Genomic DNA, 22,661 nt, shown 5'->3' with positions numbered 1-22,661 from the left:
TACTTGTATGGAGGTTAAAGTGGAGGTAGGCAAAGTCGCGTTGGATTGCTGTGCGCGAGAGACAAGGGCAGGGAGGATTCAAAGGTGCAGCTTGTACTGGGTACGTGTTTGGAGGAACTCCCCCCTTCGCTTCCGCAGCTTTCAGGGAGCTCTGCGAACTGCTGAGCCGCTAAAAGACCTCATTGGCACCCCGCTACTGGCTCACGCTAGGATGCAAGGAGAGAGCTCAAAGTAGCAGGTACTTGTACAGCTTTGAACATTGTGCCAAATCCGCCGCTTTTACAAAGGCGCTCTTGATCACCGCCAACCCGTTCACGAAGCAGGTGGAATAGAAACAGAAGCTGTTCAAGATGGATACAATTCTTTAGACCCTTTAAACTAACAAGGGATCAAATGACTCAGAGAAAAGATATTTTTAGCTTGATAAAGCAAAGATGAAAGATATTATTGCTGTTCAATATAACGAACAATGCAAAGAAGGGAGCTTCATTGTTAGTTCTTTTGAAAGCTACCTAGTACCTATTCACGCAATTACCAACCTTGCTCTTTCTTTAAAGCCATCCTTTCAACAATAAATATAATGATTGTCAAAGTCTATAATTAGCGAAAATACACCTGCTTGTACTACACAAAGGGATACCATTCATCTCCCGTGAAAGATGCTACCGTCGTCAAAGGAGCGGAAGCGGATGATGTTACAGACGGATCACGATAATTATACCAGTAGTCGCCACCGGCGCCATTGATATCAAAGATTGGAAATTAAATATAGTGTTGGCTTTGTCTGGTCCAGCATACTGAGTTCCGTATAAGCAGATCCCTCTATCTACCAACTCGAGGCAAGCACATACTCGGTACTAAAGTGGGTGGGATCACAATATTGTTGTAACACCTCAACCCACAACCACATCCACGCGGTAATGAGATTATAAAGAAAAAAAAAATCTCCCAATTTTTCTGGACTGGAAACATAAGTTGGCCGTCGCCGGTATCAATAGGTTTGATTGCGTTACCAAGGTCACCTCCATCAAACTTATTTAGCGGCTTAAATTCATCCAAAGCACAATAGTACCTTACAGCGTTATTATGCGTATTGTGATTTATATATTCCATTCTTATATTCATATCACCCTATGAATTCTAATACCCAATTCTTGGTTAATTCTTGTTTCTCGTTCTTACTTCAATCAAAGCATCCGTCCCAAGGGTGATAAACCTCTATGACTTTTCTTCAAGGCGCCGATGTATACTGTAGTTCCCGAGGGATGGCCATGATGGAGTTTGCGGCAGCGGCGGCTCAAGAGTAGGAAGAGGCGGAGGATCGCCAAACCCTGAATTCTGCCGCGTATCCGTACCCTGCTGCCAGGGAGGTGGTGGTAGAGTAGAAAGGCTTTGCGACCTAGGAAAAGACGCAGGCTGGGGCACAACAGACGCCCCCAGTATCTCATTGAACGCCAGTTCTGGGCGTCTTCCATTATCAAAATCGCGGCCGGTTGCATAATAATCTCCGGCGTCGTTCGTTCGGCGTCGTCTCCTGTCCGGTGATGCTGAGCCGTAATCTCTGGGGCTTCGAGGTTCCCTTTGCTCGATTATTCTATAAAGAGATGGTGTAACACCACTCTGGAGACGAGGATGAGTGTTTGGTGCATTGAGAGGCGGCCAAGAATATGACTCTGAGTTCCTATGGCCTGCAAATGACAGAGGTGTTGTGAACGAGCCTTCAGCCGAGGCTGCGAAAGGGGTGATTGGAGTCGCCAAAATTCTTGGAGTTCGCGGTGTTCGTGGCCCCTGATACCCCTGCGGGCCTCGAGGATGCCCTCGTGGTACCCGCGGTGTTCTGGACGATGGTGAAGACTGTGAAGATCCTACGGATTCTGGAGACTGCGGTGATCCTGGTGACTCTGCAGATCGTGTCGTCTTGTTCTGCCGACCACCACACTTGGGACACCGATAGCTTTGCTTCCCCTGAGACTTTGGTCTTCGATTTGGCTTGTATCGATAGCCTGGGTATTTGAGTCCATGCATCTTCTTCTCTTCTTCCGCCAGTTCCGTCCAGATTTTACGCTCGTCCTCCGCCAGGCGTTTCCACATGGTTCCGATGATTTTGGATATCTCAGGATTGGATGAACCCTTATTGTCCTTCGCCACGGCGCTTTGGTGATACTGCCTATACAACATAAAACCTACGGTTGGGAAATCTCAGTCAGCAATGATCCTCGACGACATCCGCTCAGCAATATTCCGCTGAAGATGGTGGCTTAAACTCCTGGGTATTGTTGCCACAACAATGAATCAAATAGAAAGACCTCAACTCACTATTTCGAGGCCTAGGTGGCTCCTTGGGACATTTGCATTCAAAGTCCTCGCTACCGTCAGTTTGCAATGAGGATGAGATGCTAAACTTCCGATCTTCGTGGTTCGTGTTAAATGTGCCGTGAGGTATGGTGAGTCGCCGGCTGACAGGGCTTGAACAGTTCTGCAAGCCTCTGGCCACTGCATCGGAGCTGCCTCTCCGGGTAATGTCGTCAAAATGATTAATGCGAGATCGAGTCTGACGCATATCCATACGCAGTCCAGTAGGACTGGAAGAGTTTTGAGAGTCTCCAGCCATGTCCTCAGGGCTTCCTCTCCACGCCAAATCTGTACTTCCATGAGGCTGTGCCGTGATTGTATCCATACGCCGTCCTGAGAAGGTTGGAGAGCATTGTGAATCTCCCAAAAGTGCATGGGGTGCTCTCCTGTAGGCTCTGTCATCAAGATGACTTCCTTTGTGAAAAGGCGAGGCCAGCGGCGTTTCAACCCCTTTCCACTCGACTGCGTATTCAGATTCTTGTGGATAGCGAGGCGAAGCTATCTCTGTAAACTGTGCAGTGATCATAGAGGCCTGCCGTCCTCTAATCTCTTCCCGAGATCTACTGGTGTGGTCGATTTCGTTGGGTTGGCTGCGAGAGTGGAATGACGAGGAGTCAGGCTGAGCTCTGTGTTCCCAAGGGGAGCGGATTGGAGCAGCATGTAAATGTCGTCCTGTAGGACTTGAAGAGTTCTGTGAGCCCTCAAACACTGGTTGGGGCCTGCTGCTTTTGACCATCTCGTTAGGATAGTTGCGGTCATGGAACGTAGCCATGTCTAAACGTCGGTGGCGTGCCGAAGACAGAACATGAGATGTATTATAGCAAAGATGTAATGGAAGATATTCTGTATAGGATATTCCAAGACGAGTCAAAAGGCTCCCGAGCTATGTGCAAACGACTTGAGTTTATTGTTTCCGAGCAACAATGGAACAACAAGGGAGCATGCAGAGACCCTAAGGAAGCTCATGCAAATTGCAGTAAAACAACAAGAGCAAACGAAGCCTCAAGTTTAAGGTAGTATTGAATACTGAAAAGGTCGCCTATCAAACCATTGGGGCTTCGGAAATTGATGGGGGAATTAAAAGGACTGTCAGAGAAGGTAGAAAAGATTAACTGGGCCGGGGGGTTGTGAATGTCGGAGGATGCCATTCACAATAGCGCTGCTCTTTCCCGTCGACAACCGCCACTGGATACTCTATGATGAGTGGACGAGGGCACCCTGCATGTCTCAGTAAGTGTCTTGGTTAGAGAAGGCCGTAAGGCCACTTGACGGCTCCGCCTATGTCGAGGACAACACGAGGAGCAGCGTGTCCGGGTGGTTTGAGAGAAGATGGAGGCAAGGGAGATGTTTGAGTTGTTGATCGAGACGGACGACGGGACTAAATATGGATACAGAGGATGATGATTGAAGTCTGGATGCAATTGCTGCGTAAAATGAAAGCTTCGTGGCTCGTGTATGGCTCTCGGGATTCTTGCGGTTTTGTTGTTTTCTTCGTTTGCCCATCCACCTCCGTCACGAAGCCGCAGAACATCGACCGGCCGACAGTCGACGACGTCGAAAAAAGGGGGCAAGAGGAAAGTAAAAAGACACACGAGCATGTGCCTCTGCTCAATCGCTGCTCTCAGCAAGATGCGCGCACAGTCCGCACACGGGATGGTCGCGACAAAAAGCCCCGGCCAGGCAGCTGAACCTTTGTTTCGTGAGATCGTCACATTAGCTCTTCGTCTCTTCTTCCTTCTCAGGTTCTCGGCCCAAAACATTCTTCCTCTTCACAATGGCCTTCTGATTCGCTTCTCAAAGACACGGCTCCATAGTGCGCCAGGCCGAGTTCAGGTTTCGTCTCTTCCTCCGGGGGCTTTTGCTGGCCACCCCTCCCCCCTTTCCGACCTCGTCCAAAGACGGACAATGCCGTCTTTGGAATGCGCGCCATCTGCCCTCTGGAATGCTACCTTGTGAGACAAAGACAGACGATTCAAGACAAGGCCAAGCCAAAGTTTCTACTACACGTGATGATGGACCTTGTTCATCCTTGCCTCCGACTCCGCCGCCTCTCTTCCCCGTCTAGTGCGAATCCGCGCTCATATCGCCATCCATCTTCGGCCACGAGGCGTCCTATAGCATCAATAGTAGCCTTGCCATATGTTCACGCTCATCCTTCCCACAAAGAGGAAGGGGTGGAGCACGAATCATGGCTCTCGGTCTTCAACGTTCTTCTCCACACTGGCTAGGTCTGGCCTCCTCTCCCTTAGAGGCCCACGATGTCTCGGGGCTTTGGGCGTGCGGCGTAAGGGAGGCCGACACTGTTGTAGAAATATGCAGGACAATCTTGTTACATTGGCCACCTAAGAAACACGGCTTGCCCGCCATTTCAGAAACTTTCATCCAAGCCCAATAGTTTGCCAGGGCTGTCCAGCCCCCGTACTCATACTCCGTACATCGCGCAGAAAACAGCCAAACCAAAAAAAGAAAAAGAAATACACGAGTGTCTAGGATTTCTGTTGAATCCGTCGTGACCTATAAACCAGTGGCGTTATCGGCACACCGCCCAGCGTCATCTTTCACAATGAGATCCTCCCCCCTTCACCCGATCTAGCCCTGCTCGTCTACAGATTCTCATCAAAATCAACGTTAGAGATAGCCCCGTCCCGCTTCGCTAGCAAGTAGCGAGGCGCTACGGCGGGCGTCGAGGAAGAGATCTTCGCACTCGGACACATCCTGGACGTCAATCTGAGTACGGCCATTCGCCTTGGCAAGAATGCTGTTGGCATCACACGTCAGCTCTCTGTGTCTCATGTGAGGAACCTATTCATTCACGGCCATGGGACTCACCTTGAGGGTGTCAGCAGTTGCAGGCAGTATCTTAAGCTGACGCGGACACCGTGCTCGGAAATTTTGTCGATGGCAGCGTCCGTAACAGACACACCCTCTGTCGTGGCCCGGAGCTTGACAATCTTTTTGATCTCGTCTGCCGAGTATGGGGAGGTGGGGATGATGAGCATCCGGGCTAGGAAGTCGGGAGGAATTCCATGAGCCGCGACAACGTCGTCGGTGCCTCTTATTGTGGACATTCCACGGTTGGATGCCAAAACCACAATGGGAGCGAGGTGTGATTCCAATGCCCGATTTAAATAAGTGAAGCACTCCACATCGAGCATGTGAGCCTATTTTAATCCAATGTTAGTGTCGGATACCAGTAAATCTCCGTCCCTTCTCTCTCTCTCTCTTCTCCAGCGTAAGGGCATGGGGAAAAAGTAGTTACCTCGTCGATGAATAGGACGCCTGGGACTAATTCGGCTACGCCTTGATCAATGTACTTCCCGACAACCTTGTTGATCTCGGCACGTAGTTTGTCGGTGATTTCTGTCATCTTGGGCTTCATCAGCTGGCCCATCATGCTCATGATATCCTGGCCGCCTTGTGGTCTGGCGTTGGCAACATCAAGATCATGCAATGTGACGTCCTGCACGATTTCCTTCTTCTTGTGCACCTCACCCTTGGGGATGGGCACGTATTCTTCGGCCTCGAGATCGAACTCGGTGGCATACGCATCGGATCGTCCCACTCTCTTGCAGGCGCCAGTGTTCGCCTCGATGTAGATGACGTCGCCAACAGTGACTCTCTCCTTCTGAATAGCCTCGTAAATGCTGGGGTCGAGCCGAAGCTTCTTCTGGCCCTTGGCACTCTTCAATCCAATCAACAACGTGCTGATGGTCTTTCCGTAGCCGCCCAGTGGGTTCTCGGCCTCTTCTGGTGTAAGTTCGGTAACCTCGCCCTCGTATACCTCCTTCGTTTCCCGGACCTTGAGGCCAATCGCTCTTCGGAAGTTCTCCATCAAGACTTCGGTCTTCTTCACTTCGGACGAGTAGATCTCGCTGCCAACAATCGGGCAAAAGGGAATCTTAGTACCCAATTCCTGACTGATTGCAAGCGCCAGAGCTGTCTTTCCTGTTCCTGGGCCACCAGCTAACAGAACACCTCGACCGGCCATTTTGTGAGCTCGAATCAGATCGACAACGACGCCACATGACTAGATTAGCGAAGTAGGAAAAAAAATCATCAGCAGGCTGCAGCAAGGGAGAAGAATGCCAGGTGTAGAGACCGCTTACCTCTCGTGCGGGAACCTGGCCAACAAAGCCAGCGGCCTGTGTGTCCGCATACCCATCAGACTTCAGCCCCAAGCCTTTGATGTGCGTATGGGCTGCGGTGCGGTTATCGCGTTTGTTGCCCTTGACCTCGCTGATCTGAACCATCTTGGCTATGCGTTCCCGGTTTTCGACGTCAATGGGAAGAAAGAGAGAGGTGGAAAAGAAAGGTTTGACCCTGGACCTAGAACGGAAGATGGCTGGGTTTGTGAGTTTATAGCATGTCCGGGAAACAAGCGGAATTGGCAGAGGCCAGAGTCGATGATCTTGATTTTTTGCGATTGGATCGCAACCCTGCAGCTATCAGAGTTACCAAGCGCGGCGTCGCGACTCTTAGCTCAGCTCTCGGCACGTGATCCGAGAAAAAGAGATCTCGCAATCCCAATTGGCCTACCCTAAAGCCGTCAACTAGCTCATTATTTTCCCAATTTTTATCCACGCTTTATGTTTTGATGAATTTCCATCTATGGAAGATTATATAGTTCTTTCTGTTGCCTACCTATCTCTAAAACCCCCCATATCATCATTAAGGTTGTAACAGGTGTAGATGCAATAAGACGTAGCCATCACAGCAGAGAAAGAAATAGTAGCGGGAGCTGATATTGAGCATAGGAGGAACACTCGTACATGAATAAGGTAGGTAAGGATTTAGCAATAGTGCTGCAATAGACGAGTATTTGCCCAAAAAGAATGTAAACTTTCTTCAAAGCTATAACTGCCGCAATGTATGTCTACCAAGATTGCATGTGACCCATCCAATTCGTCAAAACATCAAAATCATAAACTCTGCGACAAAGTATGCAGATCAAACTCTCCTCAGATTGATTCCTTCAGCATTCCCTCCTGTATCGATGAGCATCGGAGAGCCTTCCGCTTCTCCTTCTATATTCCCCTGTCTCTCAACGTCGTTGGCCGTTCGAGCTGGCGGGTTCTTCGTCAAAACGACAGTGATGGCACTCCCCAAGATGAGCGCACAACCAGCGAAGCTAATCATGCTCATGCTATGGCCGAATATCCATCGGTCAAAACTGACTGCAAACAACATGTGGGTGTAAATCATGGCATTCGCTCTGTTGGACGTATCGGCTGCCAGTCCCGCAGTCAGAAGATACTGCATTATGAAGCCGGGCACTGCTATCCATAGAAGCAGAAACCATCCTTTCCATGACTTTGGCGTGATCCACCTCAAGTGAGGCTGGCTGATATTGAATCTTGGTGCCAGAGTCAGTGCTAGGACGCAGATGATGGTACATGCCATGCCGAAGAAGTTGACCGAAATCAGGGGATGGGCACGTTTTCCAATGGTGCGAATGCATGTGAATGCACCGGCAGCTCCCAACACGCCTAGAAGCGCAACGCCAACGGCCACCAGTCGTTCCTCGGCCGTTGCCTCATGTTCGAGGCTAGGAAAGGCCCCGTCCACTTGCTCGGGAGAGTCCACCATCTGATCTTCAGATGGAGAGAGGGCTGTGAACAAGGAAACCGGCCGTGCAATAAGAACCACTCCCAAAAGGGCGACGGCCGTGGCAATTTGCTCCGGTCTCGTGAAGGGCTCGTGCAGAGCAAAGTAACACAACAGACCGGCAATTCCAGGGGCAAGAAAGGTAATGACGGTGGCATCAGCAAGTGGTAAATACATCATGGAGTACCACATGCCGTAAATGCCAAAGAATCCCGAAAAGCCGCGAAGCAGCAAGAGCCCTCTAATTTCCTTTTTGCCAAACGGAAAATCGGGAACACTTTTCCACCACATATAAACGAAGCAGCAGACGACCGTGAGTCCTTGTCGAAGGAGGAGGACTTGTACCGGATGGATCCCATCGCCATCCAACTCCAGCAGTCGAGCGCTGAGATTCATCAAGGCCCCGAATAACTGGGAGACAGCTACCAGTATGGACGGTTTGTTTCGTACCCAGAACTGCTTTAGCCGGGACGACGACGCTTCCGGGGGAGGCTGATAGAATCCTGTCTGATTATACGGTCCATTAGGGAGTGGTGATAGTCGTCCGCTCGGAGCTGGGCTTATTGATAGACGACGAAAGTCATCAGCAAACAAAGATGGCTTCGATTTCGTCTGATATTCGCTTGGAGCAAGGGTGTTTTGCGGCGCAACCTGAGAAACATCTGCCTCGTCCGGATGGTTTTTGTCCAGCGTGAGGTGCAGCTCAATCTCTGCCGCGACGGGCGGAGACCGAGGCCTTCGGCTGACCTCCATGATGGCCCCTCTCGGATCACTTTGAAGACACAAGAGAACGGAGTTGCATCGGGATCAACAAAGCTGATAGCGGCAACCAGGTACAAACAACACAAACACCAACCAGGCCGAGGATTTCAAAGCTCTGGTTGACTCGGGAAGCAATGATGTGCTATTACAAGATGGTTCATCCTCTGGCGACTCTAGCTTAAGAAAAAAAAGCCCGCCTGGTGACCGTCTCTGCTCAACACCATCAGCAGCGCAGAGACTGCTCCTACGGCTGCTTGGCGACATACCCCATGGCACCCTATTGGCCTCTGGGGGGTGGATCGGATATCCTCGTCACTTCTTAGCCGCCTTTGCAAACTAATAAACTCGCCCCCGCGACCTCGCCCCATGGCCGAAGCAGTTGCTGGGCGGCCTGGGTGGGCACCTGTTTGCCTGCGGCAGCGGCTGACGGAATCGGCGCTCGATTTTGCACGAACTACTAGCATCTAAGTGCGAATAGCAAGATAGAACTGCCCAAGAGTCGGCCAAACGTGATAACCCGATATCGCTATCTACGGCCGGGCCGGCAGCATTGGTGTGGTGGCATCGTGCGGATATCGGTCGCTGATCTTTCTCCGCTCTATTCCCAAAGGCGCTGAAATGGATCACCGGCTTTTTTCCCCTTTGCTGTGTCCTGGTCAATATGGGGTCGAGGATAGTAGTGTTTTGATAGCGTAAACCGAGATTATCCAAACTCGAGGATTTCTAAGGCTTCTAGAGCCGACCCCGCACAGGACTATCAGCAGTAGTGGCATGATATATCATATGCGAGGGACACGGGGTGGACCAAGCTGTTCAGCCGTAGCTGAAACCACAAGAAAGCGGCTACCAATAGAACGAAGGGGTTTGCTGAAGGATCGTGAAAAGTATGCCTCTGATTACCGCATCCAGTTGTATGTAGATGAGACTTGTGTCTAGAAAACAAGGAGAAATATACTTGGCGTAGTCTTGCCAAAATCCTCCGAACGCCCAGCCCATGCTTTCCCCAACTCCGAAGTAATGCTTTGTGAACCCAAGAGAAAAAAAAAAGAAAAAGAAAAGAAAGAAACCTTGCATCCTGTCAAGGCCATCATTACCTCCTCTTCCCTAGAGCATCAGCCTCCGCCTCAGCATCGTCGTCCGCTTCGCCCAATTCCTCCTCGACTTTATTCGTCTTTGACGTCACTACCTTCTCTTTTCTCTTCTCTTCCTCAGCCGCATCCTTCATAATCTCATCCTCTCCATCCCTCAGAATCTCTCTTGCCTTCTTAATCTCCTTTTGCTTCTCAAACACCTCCTGGACCTTTCCTAGAAACGAAGGGTTCTTCCGAAACGCAAACTCAAAGTCTTCGTACTTGATCTTTTGTCGGCCCGAGTAGTTGGCTGCGCGGTTCGCCTCAAAGGCGATGGACTGCATGAAGTCGGTGAGGATCTCGTCGAGAACGCGAACCGTTTCGGGCATGGGGTTTTTGATATCGCCGTGGGCATAGAGAAGCTGGGCCACTGTAGAGCGTAAATCGGATTAGGAACTTGCATTTCCCCTTGTAACTGCACCTCTCTTCGCTATATCGTCTTGTCTTTGATGGATGGAGATTACATACGTTCGGCGTGGGAAAAGTTCATTTTGCCGACATTCTTGCCGGCTCGCGCACGAGGCTCCATCTTGAACTGATTTGCCCGCTGGCCTTTAGCCTGCTTCCCTCTGAGGTATCGTGTAGAGATAGACTTTTGAGGGAATCGCGATTGTCAAAGGTTCTCAATCAAAATCTCGTGATATGGGTGAATCGAAAAAGTCAAAGGCGGCTCAAACAGCAACAACCGTCTCGCAAGCTGCGTCGAAATCGCAACTTCTGGTTGGTGGGGACATGCATGTCATTGCAGCTGATGTGGGACCCGCGCGTGCAATCGGATCGGTAAATCTTTCCTCCTATCCACATCTGGCCCCTTCTAGCTCCAAGGATGACGAGACCGCGCCGGGCATCTGGACAGCTTGTGGACATGCATTTACTTGTTTGAACAGCATTAATTCCAGGTCGCCAAGATGGTAAGATTTCCCGTGATTGAGGAATTGTGAAGATTCATACACAGAGATTGGGCCGCTGACATTGTGCTATCCAGTCTGCGCTTTTCAACTTCAAGTCCCTGCTGCTCGTCATCCTGCTCTTAATCTGCACGAGCACCTATGTCCACCACTTTACGCCCGGCATCATGGACCGGAACAAGAACGGGTACGGCGCAATCCCATATGAATCGCACGGATCGTTGTACGCCGAATGCTGACATATAGCTAAAGTGTTATGGGTATCTTCTGGAAGTGCGCAAGGATAGGGGAGCGACTAAGTCCATATATAAGTATTTGCTGTGTTGTCATGGCTGTACGTATACTCCCGGGCCCCTCAATTGCCTGTGATGCTAATGATAGAGATCAGGTGTCCATGCTGCTCAGCTAAATTCTCTCTACGTATGGCAAGAGGAAAAGAAAAACGGAAACCCGAATCGTTATTTGGAAACATGCATTTTAGACAGCTCATCCATGGGAGTCTTGGGCGAATAGGCGAAGCCCGTCCAGGGACGATTTCACCCCGACAGTACTCGATAGACATGCGATGGCGCCACCTCGAAAGGAAGAAAGGAATCAAAGATGAAGTTGTACGATGACTCACAGACGAAAGCCAAGAAAGGCTGGATCGGTGGTACACCAGCGGCCTCTAATATTTCGCATATTTCGCATGGCATTTAGCTATTAGCTTGAAAGATTATTGCGCATTCGTTATGGGCACGAGCTTTGTCTATGGAGCCAAATAGCCTCAGAGCGGGAAAGCATATGAATTGCTTCTAGACAATGTGTCTAGCGCTCCAACAGATCGCCGCTGAGAGATAGAGGCATCTTTACCCAAATATATAATATTTCAAATATTTTACCACAGAACCGCTGTCCAATTGAAAGCCGCACAATGTATATTTTCAACAGCACTCCTCGCCTCAGTATCTGAAACTCTCCCATGAGTTGAGTGCAGAGATGGACCAGATTACTGTTGCCCGAAGGACCAACAGCGGCGATGCTCGCTATATCACTTCTCGTAATCCCAGAAATTAGAGAATCAGGACCATCAGAGAGTTGGTTCGAATTCTGCCAGGGATGCCCGGGAAAATCTGCAGTTTTCAGACTTGACACAAACTCTTTGGCAGTCCTAGGTGATGGGGTTGGTTGGTCGACACGGTCCTAAGAGCACACCTCTACCGTATTCTGAGACTCAATTTACTACCCAAGGCGGATATTCTCTCACTTCAGCCAGGCAAAGGGTGCTAGCAGGACAACTGACACCAAAGGAACTGTTCTACTGTCACCCATTTACACGGTTGAAGGAGCTGGGATCAACAGTACCAGGATGTGGTTGTTTAGGAGCCCGAGTTAACTCTCCAGCGTTTAGCATCCCCGTATCGTCAGTTATGCGGGCATTGCAGAATACATGGAGCCACGACATGAAGTAATACTTGTTGAAACCTCTCAGATGCTCACCTTTCAGCAATCTCAAACTAGATGTTAGAAAAAGATGGTGAAATGGCAGATATGCACCTAGAAACCTAGGCAGGTACTGGGTATACATACACTGGGGCTTTCGCGATATCTCGCCTAAACCATAATATCTGTGGTGTTGGACAGCTAGGCTGAGGTGCTGGGTAGCTACTCTCATCCTATAAGCGCTACTAATATTTCACATCAATTTCTGCCTTGTTCTAGACTGACGTTTGGGGATAGCTTCCTTTTGGCTTTTATGCTCACAGCCCTGGCAGCCTCGCTGACTTTCTTGGCGAGAAGCAACAAAAACAAAAAAGTCAATCACAGACTATTGGGCTATTTGTATAACCTTCACAACAGCCTTTCATTGGGCGCCCGCTTTTTGGCGACCAGAATAGTATCAGTCAGCTTGGATACGAGGCTCACGATGATTTTGCCTCTTCCTCGCATATTTTTTTGTTTTTGTTTTTTTTTCACATGCAAAGCAAGGCTTACGCACTCTCACAGCTGGCGATTGAGAAAATAAAGACACACGCTAGGGCAAAAACCAATCCGCATGGCCTCGTACATTCGGCATCAGGCTTGTTTCTTGCATCAGGCTATCGCCAACCTCTCTTACCGCTCTTGACGAAACGACACCACCAAACCCCCCAGCATCCCAATCACATGGCCACAATTCTCAAGCCGGCAGCGTAGCATCGGCAAGCCGTATAAAGTTGTCGGCGCTACTACTCTGCCTTTACCTGTAGCAGCAGTAGCCCCCCAGCATGAATAGCTCCGAGAAAAGGCTCAATCTCGAAAACCCTGTATCATCTAAAGTGTTTAGTCTCTGGTACCTGCTCACCGACAATATACCTACCGCCCTACCACCCCCCTTGACGTCAGTGGCATGACTGGCCGGGTTGTTTTTTATTTCGAAGCATTCCAGAAGGTCATCTCCGAGATCCTCGATATTGCCAATCTGACTAAGTGCATAACCGCGGTGCCGGGGTTATCGCTGCTAGTAAAACAGCTCAATCGAAGTGTGCTGCCTCAAGCGGAAGAGGAAGCTCGTTTTGACCCCAAAATCCCCCAAAAGTCTCCTGTACGAGTTGAACCTGGGACGAAACAACTTTCCACCTCAAGGTTGCCAGTGAGCTAAACCAAAAACCTCAAAAAAGTGTCCCAGCCGCAACTTCGCCATGGCGAGATATATCGTTACTCGTAGGCCGGAAGCTGGAGGACGCGCGACGATCAAGATGCCTCGTCTATCCAAGCACACGCAGGGGTCTTTAAAGTATCCTCCCAGCTTCTGTCTCTGTCTCTCTCGTGTCCCTCTCCTTATTGTACAGCACAGCACAGCACAGCACAGCACTCGTATGCTCCTTTTTGCAGCGGCGACTCCACCGCGTCGGTGTCCACGGGTATGCAGAAGCGAAGTTTCCCAACTGGACGGTCATTTCTAACTTACATGCGGAAATGCGTTGAGCGCGCCGCTGAGCCTGAGAGCGGTGGAACCCAATCGGGGGGAGGGAACCTGGCTGGTCTTTGCTTTGGCCGAAGCAGACACACCGTGACAGATTCAGCGCCTTGTTTCCCCCATGGTAAATCTTCAATGCCCTCTCAATTGACGCCAATTAGCAGTAAAAAAAAATATCGCCTCGTTCACGCTCTACCTCGCACTCTCACACACACACACAATCTCTTCTTGGGTGGGTGGAAATCGTCAATGGCGTTTGCCCCGGTGCTGAGGCATCAGCCGTATCATGCTCGTACTAGCGGGATCGGCAAGACCACCAAGCCCCCGTCCCCCGAAACCACAAAAGAAACGCGGCTCTCCGGTGTCTTCGTGAAACGGTCCGAGGGTCTGACCAGCAGGAGCGTGTATTTGTACTTGTCGTCTCGGACGGGCCATCAACCTCCAGTACCTCTACTTGTGTGAATCTTTCTCCTGGCAAAAAAAAAAGGCAGTCTACAACTCGAGAGAAGAGGGAAAACAGGAGAAGTGGAACAGACGAAAGTGGAGAGCCAAGAGAGCTATCCAGGAATCTGCATGCATGTCATTGCCTACTTGTACAAGTATCGCTGCTCAGTGCTGACGGTAGTACGGCGCGTTTCGTACCGGTCTCCCGACCTCTTTGATCTAGAGCAAGGATATCCCCCATGCCTCAGCCTTTGCAGTACGAGTACTACTTGTAGCTGGCGGACAGACTTCTAACCCGCCTTGTTCACCCTGCCAACCACTTTTCAACTCACGTACTGTACGAGCAGCATCTAGTCCGAATAAGTGGATTCAATAGGACCCTTGCCCACCAGCTATGGGAGAGGAATGATCTTCATCTCCAACACCCGATGTATGGTTAAAGTGTTGGCTCGGATGGCCAGTTCAGGCACTCCCGCATATAACGGATCAGTATTTCCGTGGCCTGAACATTGATTATGATAGTCTGATCATGCCATGATGATCGGCATGCCATACCAACTCACTCATTTGCCCTAGCCCTTTCGGGGCTCAAGGGATGGTCTTTCATATCAATGGATGAGCCAACAACGCTCTCCTCCATCTAGAATACTACTTCTAGGCTAGGTAGATGGCGTCGACGGCGGTTTTGCCGTGTCTCGTACCGAGCCAGGCCTAGGCTCCTTTTATCAATCAGCGAAATGGTCCCTTCAGGCTTCCTTTGATGCGTACTCGATACGCCGACCGATTGGCCGTGTACACCGTATATACGGCGGGAGAACAAACAAGGGAGCCAAAGCGGCTCGCAGATCCACTCCCACATGGAAAAGTTCCAGAAAGGAGAGTGAAAAAACCATGGCGCCACTGATAATTTTTTCAGCCATGCCGTCGTTGATACTCGCAATTGCGAACTTGAGGAACGCCGAGTCATGGTCGCGTTCCATACTGACGACTCAAGGGGGGCAAAATATGCAAGCCGATATCATGGCAGTGGGTGCCCGTCTGGACCTGGGAGCTTCGGAAAGCTGCAGCCACGGCTTCCGCTCTGCATGTTCGGTAAACTGGCCTGGAAAAGTGTTTGAGAATCGACGTCGAGGTACGGCTACTGTGGAAAATCGCGGTATTCGGCATGCAATCGTAGGACAGTGGCGTCAAAGTGTAATTGCCAACTAATCTCCCGAATTGGAAGTCGTTCGCCGTCAAACAGCATCGCGGCTTCACGATGCTGTGACCCTGAGCCAGTGCGGCAAAGAGGCCAGGAAATGGAACACTTTCGGGTGATCCAATTCCATGATGACGGAAAATGCTTACCTTGGTAATAATACCAAATGCTGGACAAAATGGACAATAGATACTAGAAGGGGCAGATGAATAGATATCAACGACTCCTCTGCTTCTCGCCATGACACCTAGGCTGGAGTCAATACAGAGAACCCACAATCATCTTGATTGATGACATTTCGTAACCTTTCCCACATGGCAGATGAGAGCAAAGAGAATGAGACACAACCTGAAAGTTATTGGCCAATCGCAGAGCACGGCTGCAAGCTCCTACAGAAAGGCTGAACTTGAGACAGGTGCGGTGACACAGCGTGTAGCACAGGCTCACCCCGTCCGAGCAACAAACAGAAACCGACGTTGCAGAAGCTAAATACGGCGACAGCATTGCCCTTTTGGGCGCAATGCAGCAACAGCCAACGAATAATTGGCTCGGTGGCTATACCATCTTCTCATGCCGACTCCATAGCGGTTGCTGAAGACGGCTTCGGCTCGCCATCGACTTGTGGTTGTTACACAGAGCACACAACGCGCATTGACGGGCCACCGGCGCGCATTGGTACAAACTTGCGGCCGACGGCAGAATTACACTTATAAGGGGCCAAGGTGAGGGAACGAGTTGCTACCAAGATTCGGGCCTGTAACTGGAAATGTGCTTCGGTGGGGGGGCGTTGGAAACATGAGTTTGGGTTTGCGGGAGCTGTCGTCATCTGGCTTGAGTCACCTTGATCAGACTTGGGTATGAGTGACCTTTGAAAGCGTCCGCATGCGTTATCCTAGGTCGTCCAGTGCCATTGCGCCTGGCCATCACGGGGCCCCCCAGGGGACAGCTCTTTTGGGTGTGGTGCATCTACGGGTTCTGCTGCTGGGCGCACAACGCAAGCCTGAGATTGACGGGTAGGGAAAAAGAGCGACGATGGCTTAGGCGCCATCACTAGCCGGCAAGGCCTGGTGTTGCACGGCGCGTGGTGCATTGAATGGGTGGAGAGGGCGGACGAGGTGCGCATCCCCCCCAAGAGCAGTTGAGCAGCTCATTTGCAGCTCATGCTGCCCTAGCGGCCACGGGTGCTGCAGCGACGACCAGACGTGAATATGTGCTTGGATGGGTCAAGAATAGCCCAACTGGCTCCGTCTCGTCCTAGCCGTGGCAGTCTGACAATGCCCCCGTGACCCCCAAGTGGATGTCGCCAGTTTGTCCATCTGCACCAGCGCCCAGCTGCGCTTCTCCTGGCGCACGTCTGCCTTAGCAGCGTCTACTTGGTTCGTTCGTGCGCATGTAGGGTGGCAGACCTCGGGTTGTCTGTAGCAGTCGGTAGCGGCGGCTGCAGCACTGCATAATCCCTCTTCAGGGCGACAGCCGCAAGGATAGGTATTTGTCTCGTCGAGCCGTATGCACGATGACGGACGGCCAAGGGAAATAGGAGAAACATTGGAGTCAGATCCATGGCCACGATACTGTACAACGAATAAGCAAGGCGGAACTGTAGCAACAGCGCGTGTTTTCCTGGCTGCCGAGGCGTGAGTCAACTATAGTAGGGCGCAGCAGAAGATGTCTGGGAACCCGAGTAAGGCGCCAGGTAGCTCTACCTCCCAAGGTGGTGCGGTCCGCTCGGTAGTACTAGTACTAGTACCAAGGCCAATCTCGGCACTCCGTGGCTGTTGGATGAAGTCATGCTATCCACTCGGATCTGGCGAGTCTACTGTACAAGTACGATACTGTACGGCGAGGGAGCTTTGCTTGTGTTTCGAACACCTTGTTGTCATCTTGGTTGCCGTGTGCGTTCGTGCGTTGTTTTCCCTTTGGAGGGGTCGGTAAGCCAAAGTCAGCAGAGGGGGCGGGGAAGGGCAGCAGTCAAGAGGCGGGTCTGCATAAGAGGGATGTCGAGATGGTGTCGAGGGAAAACGAGAGCGATGGGCGAGGCCAGAGATGAGATGATCAAATGGCTCTTGTAAGCGCATTGCTGGTGCGTTTCACGCCTCGCTGGCGGTCGGTGGACTTTCGCGGGCAGCGGTGCGAGTACGAGTAGTACTCGGCAGAAGCGGCGGGAAAGGCGCGGTAGCAGTAACGAGTAACTTGCATCGGTGAGGCCCGAGATAGAGGGGCAACGGAGCTGGAGGAGTCAGAGGAAGAGTTGCGCCTCGTTGCAATCGCGCGCCGGCAGAGTGAGCTGGCTCTAGCCCGGCGGCGAATGAAGAAATTCGCTCGCGCGCAATAGCGTGATGTGAGCAATAGGAATAGGACAGTGCAAGAAGATCAAATGCATCGGCCAGAGAGCAAGAGAGCCGGAGAGACTGGACGGGGGTTCGAGTCGGGCCCTTTTTGGCGGGTTGGTTGGGCAGGCTTGCCTTGTGGAGGTACATGGCCCATGTACCATATCCGGGGTCTTGGTTGTGGGAAGAAAAAAAAAAGATCAAGGGATCCATCCAGAACATTAACCATCGCCCCTAGCGAGTGATGGATCTCGTGCCTGGATTGATTCGGGGGATTTCGAGACGAGACTACGCCATCTCAGTGGGGGTTTCTAGGGACTTCCGTTTTAGACTGTGCGCGAGTCTGCGGCCCGTGCTAAATGAAGGCCAACAAGGGACGGACGGAATTCGCTCCCATGGCGGTACATCCATACGAGCCCATACTAAAGTATCAGGGTCTAGTAGGCGCGGCTCAGTTGGGTTAGTGCCCTGAGGAGCGCTACGGCTAGCAGTGCTACCTCACCTCTGGGCCTGATGCAGCAATCCAGATTGCTTCCAATCCGTTACATTGCATTACACAGTGCTGGGCTGGGGCAGCCAGCAGAGGATTATCGCTCAAAGGGATGGACCAGCACCAGCACATCAGTAGCCAAACCACCTGTCATATTCCACCGTCACTTGCGCGCAGTAGCGCAATACGGACTTGCATTAGGAGCTGGTGGGACGGAGGCCAGGCGGAGGTGAGCCAGCGACCGACTCTCACCTCGTTTCTTTTTCCATTTTGGCCACGCCCACCCCTTTTGTGACCTCCGTCGCTCCTCGCAAGCCGCGAACTAACCCAACACCGCATGCGGCCCCGACCTCCCACCAACTACTGGGCGGTGGTAATATTACAAGTGTTTCCTTTCTTTTTATGAGCTTGTACCGCATGAGGCCTCTGGGTTTCTTTGTGCTTTGCGTCCGACTGACTCTTCTTTGACTTTTGACTTGGGCAGGCAGCGGTCCGCAAAAGCTTCCTCACGCATGGATCACGGAACAATCCGCTCGGCCCTGGCAACTGGCAGCCTTGACAACGACATTCGATGCCACCATGCCTAACCGGACGATATGACTCTGGCCCTCTGAACCGTTCGAAACTGCTCTCCGTTTTTTCCCTCTCCGTGCTCTTCGCTCCTAGCGCTGGTTGCTCTTTGTACCTCTGGGGTTGGGGGAGTCTCTGAGTACCGGTACCCAGCTGTCTGGTGCGGCTTCAAAGAGCAGGGGTCTCTCTCCAACCCCAGGGGCGCCATCCAATTGGCGGCGACCCCTGGAGCATGTCTCGTCTAGGCAAGCAGAGCAAATGGCCGTGGTGCTGTATTGTTGCCCAAGTGCCGCCTTTTCTCCAAGCGAACAAACGGAGCGAATAGCAGGCTGCGGAATGGCGTTCCGAGTACGGAGTACGGAGAGCGCATCCGTGTTGGACCCCGTTCCATGCCTTGCCTTTGGTAAATGAGCAATATGCAGCCAGCTCGATTCGACGACTCTTGCTCACTGCCTCTTGTTCCCTTCTTCTTTGTGAAAGTGGCTATCAACAACACCCCAGCAATTGAGCTGTTCAAGGATCACAAAGAGATGCGGAGGAACCACCACATGACATGACTTATCTCCCTTGTGCTTCTCGCAGTTGCTACTAGTACCGCTACGGTTCTATAATGCCTGCTACCATCGTCACTGCCATCATTACAGGTACGTTCTTTGAATATTCATCCACCAATACCCCATTACCGTGCATTTGATTTCGGAGCATAGCACGCTGGATAACCAATCCCTTTTTCTTTTGATTTCGTTCCAGCATTCCTACTGCCAATCAAAAGGGTCGACGAACAGGGCAATGCAATGCGGCAACTATTGACTTGGATACCCCAAGATCCAGGACAACTACGTGGCCCCATGAATAATTATAAAAGGTGTACGGTGTATGGAGTAGCATTAACCTCACCCGCTACTGGTATCTTATCGAGCGTGTCATCCCACACTACAAGGGGCTACCCTGTTAGCTTGGGTCGTGTGCCGTCTCTCTTTTCTTTTCCCAGGCCAGCTGCGCTAAGGCAACGTTTGGGTGCTCGTACAGGTACGATATACCAGCATGTCAGCTGGTGGCAAAAGGCGCTGCAATTGTTGTTCGTCGCCTGTCTGGGCTGGAGTACCTCAGGTGCGGCCCCCGGCTCGCTCTTTGGTCGGAGCCGGGTGGAATGGCAAATGAAAACGGAGATATACCGGCAACACGGCCGTGCGATTGGAAGGCCGAGGAAACGCTTAGTTGGGCAGGACAAAGGGCATTGGAAAGCAGAACGAAAAAAGTTTTCCGATTCCATCCATTGTCCTGGTGGCGCTGCGATGTGGCACTTGGCTGCGTGACAGGCTGTCATGTTGCGCCGCTGAGGTGCTGCTAGTGCGGTGCAAAGTGCAAAGTGCAAAGTGCAACGGCTGGGCTCTTTGCACTCCACTGGCTTCTGAGTTTGCAGACGCAGACAAACATTGGGCCCTTTGGTTGGGGATAAGGCCGCGGTGCAACTGGAATGACCAATACGAAGACTGTCCGCCACCAGCGCCGAAAAAAAAAAGTCGACGGTGATTAATAAGAATCCATTGGAAACCACCAAGCGGCAGACCCCCCCAACCCTCTTGCACGCCATTCGATTGCGATATCTCTCTCATGCCTACTGTATGCCTAGCTGCTGCAGGGCATCGAGCCAGACGACAGACGTGGCAGGACGAGACGACTAGTCGGGCATAACAATACGACGGTGATGGAATAAAAACATACGACCACGCTGCACAGGCCGGCTGCTGGACACTGGACTCTGGACGGGGGAAATGGCACACCTCGGCCGTTTCACGCCTGATGCCCGGGCTGCCTTTGGTATTGCATCTTTCGCCCTTTGGCGTTTTGCGGTTTGGCTGATTGGCCGTCCGCTCCCTTCCAGAGGCCTTCCATCTTCCCCTTAGTCATGGTCCGGATTCCGCCCTTTGTGTTTTGAGGCGCGGCGTCTGGCCTCAAGCTTGCATTAGTAGGGACCATGCAAGGGCTGGTCGCTACGGAGAGCAACTTACGGTGTACCCACATCAGACTTGGACGCTCTGGCTCTGTACGAGTCCCGGCACCGTCCAGTCCAGTCCACACGCACACGCACACCTCTCATCAGCAACGGAAGGGTGAGCGTGAGCATGCCAGCAGCCGCCAGGACGCACAGTGTGGTGTCCCAAAAGGGTCTCCGTCTTCCCCCACGCCTCACCCTCACCCTCACCCTCACCACCAGCGCGGCCGGGATGTTCAGGTACTCGTACATGTGCCTTGCAAGTACCGTGACCTGTTGCTAAGCTGCCCCCTCCCTGTGCGGTGGCTTGAAGGTGAACCAGCGAGTATGTCGCCCCCTCCGGAAGCCCCAGCGCTGTGCTTGTGGTGTTGTTCCCATTGAAGTTGAGTTGAGGCCATGCGTCAGCGCCGATAGCGCCTTCAGCGGCTTTTGCCTGGGCTTTTTGCCAGTCGAGCGCCGTGTGATGCCGTACCCACACCTCTTTCCTTTGAACTTTTTTTTTTTCCTTTTTCCTTTTTCCTTTTTTATGGACTGGATGGCTTGTGGTGTTTATTTTATTCGCCTTGCCGCGTGATAAGCGTACCTACTAGAGCAAAGTACCTGCTTCGTACATACAACTTAAGTTGTAAGGTGGTCAACAAAGCCCATGTACCCAGCTACCTCCAAGGTTCAATCGTTAGTGGTACCAGGTAATTATATTAAAAGTATTACTGCGGCCGGGCAAGTAAGGTATTCCGCCCTCGTACTGTAGCGCCACTCACGCTGTACGAGCGGGTGTCCGTCCGAGTATTATTAAGTGGTACTCGTACGTACTGTACTCTCGCATCAAATGCAAATAAATTCAAATTCATATCGACTCGGAACCAGACATCAAATAACTTCGAGTGTCGCAGTAGCTGCTCCCTCCATCCCTCCCTCGGCGCTGCACCGGAGAGGCGTGTACCGGTACATGCGCCCATATGCACGGAGTACCGTCCTCGCTGTGCGCTGGATCAATGGCCCCTACCGGTAGCGCCCTGGCCGCTGCCGCATTTGCACCGTCAGAAAAAGTGCCAGCCCAGGTACCCGCTACCTCGCTCTCCCCGGCCCCAAGCCCGCATTGCCACGCTGCAACGCCAGCATGGGAAGTCTTGGGCGCCCACCGCCAGGTATGCGGTACTTCAGGCACACCTAAGATTGCAGTCCTCCCTCCGCGAGGCCACTAGAGCGCTAGCCCTTCAGGAGGTCTCTTGGGCCTGCATGCGCCAGTGCTGGGTGACCTCGTACATGTACTTGTGGTCGTTAGGCCCGAGTACGTGTACGGAGTACAGTGTACACCACAGGTACCGGTGCAGGCGCAGGTGCAGGTGCAGGTACCGGCCATGCCATGCCTCTCCCCCATACCTGACCAAGTACCTCCGGATCCTGGATATATGTCCCTGCCATCCTCGTGCCATCTCCGTTTCCCAGGGTCCCGACTTTCCGCTCCTTTTTCTTTTTGCTAGCAACTAGATTAGTCCTGCTGCAAGACGCCTCCTACAAGTACAAGACTTGACTAATTGTCCTCCATACTTTTCCTCTTCCTTCTTTTTTCCTTCTCTTCTTCTACCCTCCCCCCCGTCTCGTCTCTTCTTCTTCTCTTCTTTCATCTCACCATCCCATCCCGAGTCTCGAGTCTCGTCTTCTCGCCCACCTCTCCTTCTTTACTGCTTGCTTGCTTGCATATACACCGCCTTCACTTGGCGTATCCTTGTGCTTGTGCTTGTGCTTCACCTTCACATTCACCCACGGCTCCTTTGTGCGAACCCGGCTTTGTCTTGTTGGCGAGAATTGCCTAACGGCGAATTCGTTTTGAATTGGACTGGGTTTCACCCTTACATCTGGCGGATCAATCTACAACTCAAAGAGACGACCAAAGGAACAATACCGACATTGCTTTATACACTCAACAAAGTACGTATAC

General features: G+C 51.7%; 6 protein-coding genes across 6 annotated transcripts; 1 reads left to right on the top strand and 5 right to left on the bottom strand.

Moving 5' to 3' along the window:
- Positions 1–1,218: 1,218 nt before the first annotated feature.
- Positions 1,219–2,091, bottom strand: Triagg1_6547 (uncharacterized protein; the record flags this gene model as incomplete). Its single annotated transcript, XM_062901183.1, has 1 exon — positions 1,219–2,091. One exon carries the CDS (start codon positions 2,089–2,091, stop codon positions 1,219–1,221), a length of 873 nt encoding a protein of 290 aa, XP_062754484.1.
- A 2,889-nt stretch (positions 2,092–4,980) lies between these two features.
- Positions 4,981–6,602, bottom strand: Triagg1_6546 (uncharacterized protein; the record flags this gene model as incomplete). Its single annotated transcript, XM_062901182.1, has 4 exons — positions 4,981–5,110; positions 5,182–5,513; positions 5,612–6,379; positions 6,459–6,602. 4 exons carry the CDS (start codon positions 6,600–6,602, stop codon positions 4,981–4,983), a joined length of 1,374 nt encoding a protein of 457 aa, XP_062754483.1.
- A 697-nt stretch (positions 6,603–7,299) lies between these two features.
- On the bottom strand, positions 7,300–8,709 carry Triagg1_6545 (uncharacterized protein; the record flags this gene model as incomplete). The annotated part of the gene is made up of 1 exon (XM_062901181.1): positions 7,300–8,709. One exon carries the CDS (start codon positions 8,707–8,709, stop codon positions 7,300–7,302), a length of 1,410 nt encoding a protein of 469 aa, XP_062754482.1.
- Positions 8,710–9,808: 1,099 nt separating this feature from the next.
- Positions 9,809–10,377, bottom strand: Triagg1_6544 (uncharacterized protein; the record flags this gene model as incomplete). Its single annotated transcript, XM_062901180.1, has 2 exons — positions 9,809–10,218; positions 10,317–10,377. The coding sequence occupies 2 exons, from the start codon at positions 10,375–10,377 to the stop codon at positions 9,809–9,811; spliced, it is 471 nt and encodes a 156-aa protein (XP_062754481.1).
- Positions 10,378–10,490: 113 nt separating this feature from the next.
- Triagg1_6543 (uncharacterized protein) lies at positions 10,491–10,995 on the top strand (the record flags this gene model as incomplete). The annotated part of the gene is made up of 2 exons (XM_062901179.1): positions 10,491–10,628; positions 10,834–10,995. The coding sequence occupies 2 exons, from the start codon at positions 10,491–10,493 to the stop codon at positions 10,993–10,995; spliced, it is 300 nt and encodes a 99-aa protein (XP_062754480.1).
- A 9,522-nt stretch (positions 10,996–20,517) lies between these two features.
- On the bottom strand, positions 20,518–21,332 carry Triagg1_6542 (uncharacterized protein; the record flags this gene model as incomplete). Its single annotated transcript, XM_062901178.1, has 4 exons — positions 20,518–20,677; positions 20,736–20,768; positions 20,818–21,157; positions 21,320–21,332. 4 exons carry the CDS (start codon positions 21,330–21,332, stop codon positions 20,518–20,520), a joined length of 546 nt encoding a protein of 181 aa, XP_062754479.1.
- Between the last annotated feature and the right edge of the window lie 1,329 nt (positions 21,333–22,661).

This window comes from Trichoderma aggressivum (genome assembly GCF_033847375.1).
Source record: "Trichoderma aggressivum f. europaeum strain CBS 100526 chromosome Unknown scaffold_026, whole genome shotgun sequence".
Classification (NCBI taxonomy): Eukaryota; Fungi; Ascomycota; class Sordariomycetes; order Hypocreales; family Hypocreaceae; genus Trichoderma; species Trichoderma aggressivum.
The sequence above is the reverse complement of the archived record's forward strand: the minus strand, read 5'-3'. Positions and strand labels throughout refer to the sequence as shown.